General features: G+C 35.2%; 1 protein-coding gene across 1 annotated transcript; it reads left to right on the forward strand.

Annotated features, from left to right (window-relative positions):
- The first annotated feature begins 693 nt into the window (after positions 1-693).
- Positions 694-1,662, forward strand: LOC140971118 (uncharacterized). Its single transcript, XM_073433208.1, has 2 exons — positions 694-1,111; positions 1,289-1,662. The coding sequence occupies exons 1-2, from the start codon at positions 694-696 to the stop codon at positions 1,660-1,662; spliced, it is 792 nt and encodes a 263-aa protein (XP_073289309.1).
- Positions 1,663-13,335: the final 11,673 nt, after the last annotated feature.

A 13,335-nucleotide genomic window follows, 5' to 3' on the forward strand; every position in this document is an offset into this window, starting at 1 on the left:
ACTATGTGATTGAGAAGCTATGCTTCACACTATATTATGCATGTACTAAGTAAAGACATTATTTGATTCAATCAAGAGTATTTGTGGTGACTAAAACCGATTTGATTAAATATATACTTAATAGACCCATCCTCTCTGGGCGAATTGGCAAATGGTCTTTAGCATTGGTCGAGTTTACATTGACCTACTACCCCCAAAAATCAGTTAAAGGCCAAGCTATAGTTGATTTTTTAGCTGATCATCCTTCAGTTGATGAGTTTATTGGAGAGCAGGTTGGTTTTATAGTTTGCTGAGTGGAAGTTCGACCATGGGAGTTGAAGTTTGATGGATCAAGTACAGAAACAGCAGCCGGAGCTGGTATTGTGATCACCTCCCCAAGAGATGTGAAAACCGCTCTATCTTTTAATTTGAGTTTTTCATGCACCAACAATCAGGCGGAATACGAATCACTGGTCATTGAATTGGAAATTCTGAAAGATTTAGGGGCGAAAGAGTTATTAATATCAGGGGATTCTCAGCTGATACTCAAACAGCTATCAGGGGAGTTCAAATGCACAAGTTTATCATTGGCTCTGTACTATACCGTGGCATCCCAACTTCTAGATGATTTTGAAGAAGTGTCATTAATACACGTCCCAAGGCAAGAAAATTTGGAAGCAAGATGAGTTAGCACAGGTTGTATCGGAATTGAAGATGTCTCATGAACTTACACACAGGTTAGTGTTGATTCAAAAGATAAACCACCCCTCAATTCAGCAAAGAGGGATTCAGGTAGACGCTCTCAACTTGGATATAAACTTAGCTGGCGATTGGAGAGATTACATAAAACAGGTGCTAGAATCTCTCGGGAGAGATATTCCACATGGTTTAAAAGTGAGAGCTCTTTATTACGTTTTAGTGGAGGGAGATTTGTACATGAAGGGATTAGACGGTCTGCTCCTCAGATGCATAGGTTTCCCAGAAGCATTGGAGATGATGAAGCAAGTTCACGAAGGAGTGTGCGAAGCACATCAATCTGGAGTGAAGATGAGATGGTTGATAAGAAGGTATGGATACTATTGGCCATCCATTCTGAAAGATTGCATCAAACATGCTAAGGGATGCCAACCATGTCAGAGGCACAACAACGTCCAAAGAATTCCAGCAGATGAGCTCCACTGTGTTGTCAAACCATGGTCATTCAAGGGCTGGGCCATGGAATTAATAGAGAAAATTTACCTAGCTTCATCTAAATGCCACTCGTTCATCCTTATGGCCACAGATGTTTTCACCAAATGGGTGTAAGCAGTGCCTTTGAAGAAAGCGGAACAAGGGGATGTCATTAACTTTGTGAAAGAGAATAACATTCATAGATTTGGAATTCCAGAGTCACTAACCACGGATCAGGGAACTATGTTCACAGGCTCAGATATGAGAGAATTTTCAGAAGACTATGGAATCAAATTGATAAATTCATCCTCTCATTACCCACAATCCAACGGGCAAGCCGAAGCATCAAACAAGGTGTTGATAAAGATTCTACAGAAGATGATGGAGGAAAATCCTAGGGATTGGCCAAGGCTACTGTCAGAAACGTTGTGGGCATATAGGACATCTAAAAGGGCTGCAACTGGGGTAAGTCCATTTGCCCTCACCTTGGCCATGATGCAGTGCTGCCCTTAGAGATTATGGTACCATCAATGCGAGTGACAAGGCAAAATGAACTTTCCGCTGAACATTACAGTGAGGCTATGATTATGGAGCTAGAAGAAGTTGATGAATTCAGAATCCAAGCATATAATGCTTTGTTGTTACAAAAGCAGAAAGTGGCAAAGATCTACAACAAAAGAATCAACAAGAAAAACTTCCAAGAAGGAGACATTGTGTGGAAAACCATACTGCCCCTGGGACAAAGGGCAGAGACTTAGGCAAATGGTCCCCAAATTGGGAAGGACCATTTAAGGTGCACAGTATCCTAGATGGAAATGCATATTGGCTATCAATTTTAGATGGCCAACCACACAAAAGATGCATAAATGGCAAGTATCTAAAGCCGTACTTTCCAAGTATGAGAGAAGAAACAGAAAGAGCGAGTGAATAAAGCAAGTAGGGAGGCTGATTGCCCAGCGGGGAGTTGGCCTTTGGGCCACTCTGGCATAACTTCGTTTTTATCACTTGCATATTATGAAATATGGAGAACAAAGTGGACTCCATTGCCACCTTCAGGGACTAAATTTTGTTTGAACGGTGATAATTCAAGTCCACGGTAGCTCTCGTGCAGCTTGAAAGGAAGTTAAGTATGTAGGGAGTTGGCCTTATGGCCACTTGTACGTACATTTGGTCAATGTTTTTATTATTCTTATGTAATGCCCATGGGCTGTTCCCGATCCAACTGGCGGGAGTCGGTTATCCCATGGCCCATTACTCAATGACTCCTCCAACCCAGGCACTGGAGTTTGTACCTCCCCAAACTCGAACCTAAGATCTCCTGGACATATAGATACTTAGCACAAACTCCAGGAGATCTTAGGTTCGAGTATGGGGAGGTACAAACTCCAGTGCCTGGGCTGGCGGAATCATTGAGTAAGGGGCCATGGGACAACCAACTTCGGGCAGGTGGATCGAGAACAGCCAATGGGCATTACAATAAACTAGCTCCATTGGTACCAGACTTGTGGTAAGTATCTATATGTACAAAAGATCTTAGGTTCGAGTTTGGGGAGGTACAAGCTCCAGTGCCTGGGTTGGAGGAGTCATTGAGGAATGGGCCATGGGACAACCAGCTCCCGCCAGTTGGATAGGGAACAGCCCATGGGCATTACAATAAAAAGGCGCATTTGATCGTAAANCCACTTAAAATATGGCAAGAAAGAACTACACAGAGCGGGGAGTTGAGCTCACCGGGCGGAGTAACAAATAATGAAGGAAGAACAGAAGAGAACAAGAGCGCTATGAGAACCACGAGAGGACCCAGAAGTTGACTTTGGTGTAAAAATAGGCTAACTGGACATTTTTGTATGTGCTTAATTTTCTGTGGTAAGACTTTATTTGAAGTAGGCCTTACAGCCACTGATGTGAACATTTGTTGGTTATGATCAAATGAAGTTGGCCAGTAGGTCACTTTTATCATATTGGACTCATTTTGTTTCGCTGGGGAATCGATTGAGGAAATAATCACGAGTGGGGAGTTCTTAAGTCAAACATATTGTTTTACTTGAAATTGGTTAAATGAGTGGGATTATTTGGATCAGAGTATAAGAACCGACGGAAAACTCCTTCCCAACATCCAGTACACAACATCACATACAAACCCATCTTCATTCTACATCCATCATCCACCAACTACAACACCAAACCAACAGCAACAAATATAAAGTGAAGCCACCGCATGCTAGAACAGCAAGTAAACGTGTATGCGGGAAAGGGATCCGACTTAAGTGCAAATGCATATACGTGTCTGCGAGAAAGGGGTCCGACTGAAGTGCAAATGCATATACGTGTATGCGGGAAATGGGTCCGACTGAAGTGAAAATTCATATACGTGTATGCGGAAAAGGGGTCCGACTGAATTGCAATACATAAATGCTAGGGACGAGGGAGTCGTCTTGAGTGGATGTAACATGGAAGAGCACGTAAGAGCACATAAGAGTTGAGAGTTGCCTGTATTTCAAGAAGCCCCACATGACACCAAAGCTTAAGTGTCGACTGCATCGGAGAACTGAGGCCAACCCATGGCCAATCTCAATCCAGTGATACCTGTTATGAGCAAACATGCCAACACCAAAAAAAAATGAGAGTGAAGAGTTGATTACCAATGACATACATATCTTAGTAGGTATGTGATAATGGAAGCTACAGAGGCAGACATGCAATACAAGGTAATCATCTTTAACAACAAGTTCAAATATAACATTGATTAATTTCATAGATCAAGAAATCGGAGGATATTGCATAAGATTCAAGAAAGGGACAATAAATTTACCAATGGCCATAGAGGATGGAGAATGAACGTGCAGAGTGATGGAAGTCACAACAGGGGTAGTCAAAGAAATACTCTTGGTCGAAGGGGGAGTTGAACCAATCACTGATGAAGTAATAAATTGGGCTGACATTATTGAGCTCTTATGGTTGATGTTACTATAGCAAGCAGATCTTCGAAGTAGTGCACCAGCTATGGCTGAAACGGATGCAACTAGCCATGCTCGGTTTGGAAAAAGGCCACTAACTTATTCTTTTTTCTACTACTACTTATAATCTGGACTTTTCTCCTAATTATGTGCCGATTCCACACATAATAGTTATTTCTTTGGCAAGTTCAGAACCAACACTAGAACCAGAGATATATGTAAAAAAGAGGAACCCCACATCACAAAAACTCCCGAAGTCAATCAAGCCCCATGTTTTTAACTAGTTCCTGATTGTGTAGATTTGTGCTGCTAAGAAGCTTTTAACCAATAGGAGTGTCGTGTGTTTCAATTTCGCGAATGAGAAATGTGTAGCTGTTGCAAGGCAGGGAGGTACAAATGGCGACCTTAATGATGAGTCCAAATGTGAAACTCCATCTATTGTATCATTTGTTGACAAGCAGAGGTTCCTTGGGATAGCAGGGGCTGCTTCAAGTTTGACAAATCCCAAAAATACAATATCCCAAATTAAAGGGCCACTAGGTTTCCGATTTTCATATCCTGAGTTGTAGTGTGATCCGAAATCATTGCCCTTTTTAGTTATTGATGGGCCCGATGACTATAATTTAATTCAAGCGTGGTATCTGGGAAAAACAAAACATTTACACCTACTCCCCGATTGTGGAAGAAGATCAGCAAACTTGGGGAGTTGTTGGAGAAAGACAGTGGACACAACGATGGCTGAGAAGGACCACATGACCGAAACAGAAACTGCAGTGAGTGGCTGTTGTGTGACGGTGAGGGGAGAGCAAAGGCAAAAAAAGAGACAGATTACCTGTGGCGGCAGCGGTTGCTTGTTGCGGCAGTTGGGTGGCGATGTACAGGACTCGATGAGAAAGGAACACAGACGACGGTGTGGAATTCATGTGAGTTGGGTAATGAAGTAACTTGGAAACTTTGAGATCTGGCTTTCACATTAAATGGAATTCGTGGATTTCAAAGTGTGGATTCGGAAAAATGAGATTTCTGACGATTTTGGAGGCTATTCGGTGAAGAAGAAGAAGAAGAAGAAAGCGAGCTTTTGAAATTTTGAATCTGGCTTCACTGAAGACTGGAACTTGTCTTGGGCTTTTTCTGCTTATGGGCCATATTGGTAAGAAATAGAGTAAAAGAACAATATACAAGCATATTGGCCCATGGGCCAATGCTTGCTGGGGACAATTGTTTGGGATAAAAATTATATTAGACAGGATCAATTAAATAACGCAAGCCCAGCAAACATAGCAGACCAATTCCTATCAATTTAAACTGATCACGAGGCGTTGAAAGAGGAGAAGATCATGGGATGAAAAACAGAAGAACGTGGATCATGGGGGAGTAGAATAAATCGTACTTCAAAACACAGAAATAGAGGACATCGGCAAACAAAAAAAGGACACACACAACTCTACACGCACAAAAATCTGCAAGAAGCTCTCTGCTAATTTTCAGTTTTCAAGCATTAGTTTTCAAACTTTCCAGTAGTTGTTCTAGCATTCTAGGTCTTCTCGTTTTAGATTTCAGCAATAATTTATTATATTTTTCATGTTTTGATGAATTCCTATAGTTTTTGTAAATTCAAAATTATGTTAGGGATTTATTTCCATCAATTTCCAATAGTTTTCTTCATTTTGGCATTACATTTGTTTTAGGAGACTAGAACTGACGGTCGAATTTATAATTCACGTCACTTGAATAGTTAGAAGTTAGATTTTACTGTTTTTCCACATAAGTTGGTGCAACTTCGCACCTGACACGCCCGCAAATATCGATATTGTGCAAGCAATCATTTTAAACATAAAGGATTAATCTTCTTCCGCTCTTTCTTTTCGCAAGTTTTTTTATAACTAACTTCATTGATCTAACTCTCTCGTCCATGAGATGATTATGTATTCATATGCCAGTTTTTTTGGATGCCCTGTAATTCGTAAGCCCACCTAGCATGTAATATTAAATTAAAGTGTTTCATAAGCCAACTTTAAAATATTGCATATTTCTAACTCCAGATTATTTTCCTTGGAGCATAATATGGATATTTTTTTAAAATTATATCGATTAACTTTTCAAAAAATGTAATATTAAATTAAAGTGTTTCATAAGCCTACTTTAAAAATATTGCATATTCCTCACTCCAGATTATTTTCCTTGGAGCATAATATGAATAATTTTTTTTATCAAATATCATTACGTTCATGTATTGGCCAACATACACCTAAAAAACATCAAAAAAAAAAAAACACATCATATGTACAAAAGTGGCCCTAAGACATACTTTACACGTATCAAAACTTCAATCATGAAATAAATGACAATATTCAAACTCCCCAGTATAACCTGTGTCATTTTTGTATCTCATGTTTGTGGACATTCTGAATTGGGCAATGTTTGCTACTAGCCAGTAAGTTCCCTATATGACGATTGCAGCAACTGCCAATTCCATAGAAATATTTTTAGCGATTATTACTCTTAATTACCGATCTTTGAGGTACAGTTACCGGTGCCTTGAGAGAATTTGAAAATGATCCAGCAACACAATCAACAGATATGGCTATCAGTCCAATTTTGAAAGTGATTTTTCTTCTTATATTAGATTCCTTGTAGGTGAAAAATCATCATCTTCTTCAATGATTAATCTTCCAAACTTTTTCTTGATTTCTTACATGTTACTGGATTCTCATTTTCTCAAGCTCTCTGCCTGAACAATCTTATTTTTTGAGTTTTGAAGAGTGGCTTAGAAAATTTCTGTGATGAGCAACTATCCAAGCTCATCAAAATATTCTCTTGGGGAAGGACAAATTTGGACCTTCCTCTCTTATGTTCATCTGTTCTTTCTATTGGAACCGTGTTCACTTGTTTTCCGTCAGAATCCTTCTAACATATTCTGACTTTTGTGATCCAAAATACGATGAACTGTCTCTTGGGCAATGTCTGCTACTAGTAAGTTCCGTATATGACGATTGCAGCAACTGCCAATTCCATAGAAATGACTTTGTTGAGATGACTCCTCTGATAACCATTAACTTTTTTTTGGCTAAAACGGTTCAGTTAGAGAAATTTGGTACTCGGCCCAAAGGCCACGTACTCCCCACCATTTATGGAATGATTATGCTGAAATGATCAGCTTCTCCTTGCCTCATTATACCTAACACTTGCTCAAAAACATTTGACCTTTGGGGATCCGACATTTTTTTTATTTATTTTTTGGAGTCATCTTCTTTTTCCGTTATCTTTTCTTATTCAATAATGCCTGTGAATTTGAGAAATTCGCATTCACGTAGGTCATGAGAGAAACAGATAGTTACCAACGCCCCTGACGTCTTTCTTTTTGGGGAATTTAAGTATTCTCTTGTTGATTTCTCCTACAAAATAGTCTTCAAGGTGCTAAAAATTTTAGTGGCATGATTAATCGAATTATGATACTTACAGTAACTTTTTCGGTTTGTATCCCCGAGCATCTATTTCGGTATTCACTCGCTGAAAGTCAATATCAGCCACATCCTTGAATGATTCAGGTTGATGGATATAATCAATTACAAAAACATGATTTACTTGTTGCTCTTCATTTCAATTTGAACATATCCTTGATTGATTCCTCTCGCCAAAAACCTCTTCTATTCTCTGTGGTGGTGTGTACTCTTTATCACGACAGAGAATATTGAGAATGACAGAAAATGTCACCTGCTTTGGAACTCCGTGAATTTTCTTCTACCTTCTTCGACTGATTACTCCCTTGACTTACACTCACAGATCTGATTATTTGACTCACCAATGTCCTCGCATACGCGAGGATACCATCGACCACCAATTTTGTTTGCACAATTTTCTGGAATGTGGGCGTTGTTGGATCTCGGTTTTCTACGTGCTCAAACGCAGCGGAAGTTTAAAATTTTATTTTATTTTGACAAACAAAATATTTTGGACACTCGTATGGTTTTATGATTAAACATTCATATGACGTTAGAAATTATACCTTTGTGAATTAAATTACTTGGCTCCGACTGATCCGGTATAAACGGATTAGCTCTTGATGAATCCCTACAAACTTTCTTCAAAAACTCCTTTGTTGATTCTTCTAATCAGGTCCACGACTGGACGGTATGTTCCTCCTCCGAATTGCACTAGAAAATTTTGGAATATATTTTGCGTAAGAGAGAAAATAATTGAGAGACGGCTCAAAGGTTTTTCAATCAAGGATGGCCGAAATTATTATTTTTTTCTTTTGAAAGGGAGGTTCACGTGAGGTTTGGTGGAGATGGGGCTAGGGTTTCACTTGCATACTTTATTTATATTAAATCCATAGCTTAATTACATAATTAACATTAATGAGCTTGATTTAATTAATTGGGCTAGTCCAACTAATTTAGTTAATTTAATCAAGGTCCATTAAAACTTTAATTATTTATTTTGTTGGACTTGTACTCGTACAAGCCCATTAAACATATTACACACTATATTTAATTTATTAAATAATCAACTCAACTTTTAAGCTTAATAAATTAAATACATTATAAATTAAACATTTGAATTTATTATTTAAATTATAAATTCAATAACTTGAATTTTCATCACCTCCAAAATTTAATATTTACTAAACCCAACATTTGAGTTTAATAAATTAAATTCTCAAATTTTATAAATTCTAGTCCTTGAATTTATTCTCTCAAAATTTAATTATCATAAATTCAACTCTTTGAATATACTATATAATATAAATTCAACTTCTTGAATTTATTCTCTCAACGGGAACAAACGATCCAGTACTTGTGTGACTCTCAATGGTTCAGGGATATAGCTAGCCATGGGTCCACAACTCTTTGTGATTCAGGACATAATTCCTTATTCGGGCTTACCCTAGTTAGCCCCATTCTTTTCATCAACACCTTGATCAAGAATGTCATAACTCATTTCTGATTGCACCCATCAAATCATGGTAAGAACGTCTAGTAGCATCGCCCCATGATCTCTTAGGTATCACTGATAGTGGCTGCAAGAACCAGTCGATTATGATTAACGTATAGTACGGTCCCTTCATATCAAATATCCCGATCGAATCTGCAACCATTGGTTCATCGAAGGTTGCATATTAATTCGATAACTATGTGATAACTATAAATAGTAGCATCACATGTACCGTTCAAGAACTCCTTCTCTAACGTACATCTCATACTCTGGCCAGAAATTCCATGCACTATAATTTCATCAGATCACATAGGATATCCACACCCGTAGCTGAGCAGTGAATCCCCGACTACAATGCACTGGCTCCTATATGTTTCGCAACTATACCCAACCTCGCCACCTGATGACTCTGCTGGAGCCGGTAAACGAGTCAAAGCACAGCCCTAGCATATAGAGCCTAAGTGTTGTCCCGGGTCGTAAGGACTAATGGTGTACAATCATAACCACGGACTTATCCTCTCGATGAATGATAACCACTTGGAAAGTTCGAGGGAGGTTTGTTTGGTATAATCATCATATGACCACCCATCTGCATGTTTGGACATCTCTATGCCCTTACCAAGAAACGCAGAACACAACATCACATATGCTAGTCTCGAGCTCAAGCGACCTTTATCCATGTTTTAGGCGGCTGAATCGACTAGGAACGAATTTAGATCATATAGTGTTTACAAACGAGTTTCAACATCGAATTACGATGCATTTTTATTAAAGTATAATCAAGGTCTTTATCTATGTTTGATAACATTGGTATACACATAAAGAAATAACAAACAATGAAATAATGAATTATATTAAACTAAAGATTGTTAATTACAACTGAGTCAATAAAATCCCTAGCCAACAGTTGGCTTGCAGGGCATCTACTCTAACAGGCGTGTCATTTGCGATTGCACCAAATTTATTGGAAAAATGTAAATTCTAAAAACAAAAACTATTGTGAATCCATAGTTTTATTGTAAGTTATGATCTTCTAAGTTAATATACACCAAAAACAACGATGAAAATGAAGCTGGAAATTGCATGAAAATCTATAACATGATTTATGTTGATACAAAATCAAACAAAATACTAATAAACATAGAATTTATAACAAACTTTGCTGAAAAAACGAAAAGTAATTGCTTAAATCCTAAAAAAATTACCTGAAATCTAAAGGAATAAAATAAAGAAATTAGAGCAATGAAATTGAAATACTAGAGATTTTCTGTTAGAGCATTTTTTTAGTGATAATTGTTGTGTGCCCCTCCGCCGATTATTATTCTTCTTCTTGCCTTAATTCCCCACTATCTTCATCTTCAAATCGTGTTGCCGATTCAGATTTCAATCACAAACTTTCAGATAATGAATGGGTTTATTTATTGAGCTTGCCATCTTCATCAGCTGATTTTATTGCACTGGGCTTGAATTTAGAGTGAATTGATGTAATATACAAACTTGAACTGAATTATGACAACCCTCAGGCGAGGTGCCAAACACGACGTAAACTTCAAATATTTTTTTCGTTGTCTACCGTAAATGAAATAATAAATTAAATAAGTAACGCATATGAGGACAATTTAATAATCTACCGTATCACACCAATGAGGATGGCGTGATAAACTTTTTTTTTTTTTAAAAAAAGTAATGACTTGGTTTTAAAAAAATTTAAGTCCCGCTGTCCAAGATCAAGTTAAAATTCAAGTCACGCCATCTTGGATGGTGTGACTTGATTTTGGTTTTTTTTTTATATTATTATTTTATTTTATTAATAATTAGAATTGTGGTCATATAGTGATGTGATGTCTCACGATCACCAATTAACATGCCATGTTAAATGGCGTGTTTTTTATTTGTATAATTGCTGAACATATAGAGAACATTTATTATCATCATTCTTCGTTGGTCTAAAATTTTTTTTTTGAAGTATTCTTCGAATTGTTTCGGCTGATTGAAGTGATACATTTTATTTCAGTATTCGAATATATTTAATTATTGGAGCAACTCAATATCACTTTCTACTTCAACATATGAGGTAGTTATACTCTAAATTAAGTTTTGTCTTTCAAGTTTGATTGAAATCAATAAATTATTTATTTGTGATTATTTTTTTGCAGATGAAATTTTAATTTTTAAGTTCAAAGTAAGTATTAATTTAATTTATGTAAATTTGGTTTTTGAATAAAATTATTATTTAATCATTTTATTACGTATAAAATTTATGATTAAAATGATTATTTACGTTCAATGTATTATGATTAATTTATTTTATTATTATTATTATTATTTTATTTTACATACATAGTATCTAAACTTATGGTTATAAAAATTATTATTTTATTATTATTTATATTATTATTAACTTATAAAATAAAAATAAGAAATATTAATTTTTATTTTTGAATAATAATTGTTTTTTATATATGGAGAACATAAAAAATTTAGTATTACAGTTAATTTAGTTTACACAAATAATATAAAAAATTTATTGTAAAGATTGTTATTTTTGTTTTTAACTTATTAAATACAAATAAGTAGTAAAATTAATTCATTATTATTATTATTATTATTATTTGTTTTATATAGTATTATGTGAAAAAAAAAGTATTACTATTAATTTGTTTTGCCTATAATTAATCATAATTATTTTATTATTATTAATTATTAAATACAAATTATTATTATTATTGATAGTAGTAGCATTGTTAGAGAATATAAAATTCAAGTCATGCCATCTTGGATGACGGGACTTGAATTTTTTTTCAAAAAACCAAGTCATGCCATCTTAGATGGCGAAAAAAAATTCTCGAAAAAAAATTCAAGTCCCGCCATCCAAGATGGCGGGACTTGAAGTATTTATTTTTATTTTTTGTAAAAAAAAAAATTTATCATACCATCTTCATTGGCGTGATACATTAGATGATTAAATTCTCATCACATGCCTTACTTATTTAATTTATTATTTCATTTAAGGTAGTGAAAAAAACCCTTGACAAATACGCGTGATTGAATCCATTCAATTATTCAATTTGATTAATGAATTAAAAAGTCCTTTTTGTTTGGTTACCAGGTTGAACTGAGATTAATAATCAATTCAGCATAAACAAATTAAAGCAGTCGGATATTATTATGTAAATAATCTTGTTTTGTTGCGACTCATTCAACACTATTTTACTAACCGGGAGAGGTTGGGCTGAGCTAAATGACGTATAGTGTAGGCAATACAAGTAGTATTCATGATGCTAATGATGTGATATTTATTATTACATACATACATACATATATATATATATACATACATACATACATATATATATACATATATATATATATACACACACACATATATATATATATATATATATATATATATATATGTATTTGATTCATGCATTATATATCCTCATAGTTTCATCCGTCTCAAAAACTTTTCTAAAAACATTTCATATGTCAATTTTGTGAGACGTATCTAGAACCCAATACAGTTCATGAAAAAATATTATTATTTTATATCAAACTATTACTTTTCATTATATTATAAATATAAAACGAGTCAACCAGTCTCAAAGTGACGTGGTAAAAATATTCAAATGCAGGGTAGAAAAAAAATTGGTTATGATATTAAAAAATTGAGTAATTGACTGCAACTAAAGAACTAAAATTGGTTGGTGACACAGATTTGATAAATAGTTTGTTGTAGTTATGCTTGGACAATCTTTTATTTTACATTCAAAACAAGCGAGTGGTCAAGTTCTCAACCCAAAAGCCAAAAAAAAATAAATAAATAAAAGGCAAGTTTAATATCGATTTAAGCCGAAATAGCATTGACAAACATAAAAATTCAAAGTCTACAGCTTAATCAAATCTCGTTATAGTTCACCCCCAGCTTAACAACTATCACACTTAAACCAATGTTAAACAAGACCAAGTTTTTCAAAAACCAATAATAATAATCACATTTAGAAACAGCAAAAAATAAAAATTTGAAATAAACTATAATAATTAAACTAAACAAAACCAAATCAAACAAAACACATATACATAAAATTTATTGCCTATGTAATATAGTCAAATTACATATATAGTTTCGATATGTTTTTTTTAACTATCAATGAGATATCACTCATCTATTTGATAAATAATTTTGATATGCTTCATTATATCCAATTACTGAATACCGTTTCTTTCGTTTCTTTTGTGACCACATAGAAGAGTACCGTTGGTGAAGAACACAAGAAAACTGTGTATATACATA

Source organism: Primulina huaijiensis, chromosome 1 (genome assembly GCF_012295235.1).
Source record: "Primulina huaijiensis isolate GDHJ02 chromosome 1, ASM1229523v2, whole genome shotgun sequence".
Lineage (NCBI taxonomy): Eukaryota > Viridiplantae > Streptophyta > Magnoliopsida > Lamiales > Gesneriaceae > Primulina > Primulina huaijiensis.

Excerpts from the sequence above, each read along its gene's own strand:
- LOC140971118 (XM_073433208.1), top strand. The coding sequence starts at position 694 with ATGTCTCATGAACTTACACACAGGTTAGTGTTGATTCAAAAGATAAAC. Across the intron at positions 1,112-1,288 it reads TGCTAAGGGATGCCAACCAT|TGCCTTTGAAGAAAGCGGAA; the intron begins GTCAGAGGCACA and ends GGGTGTAAGCAG.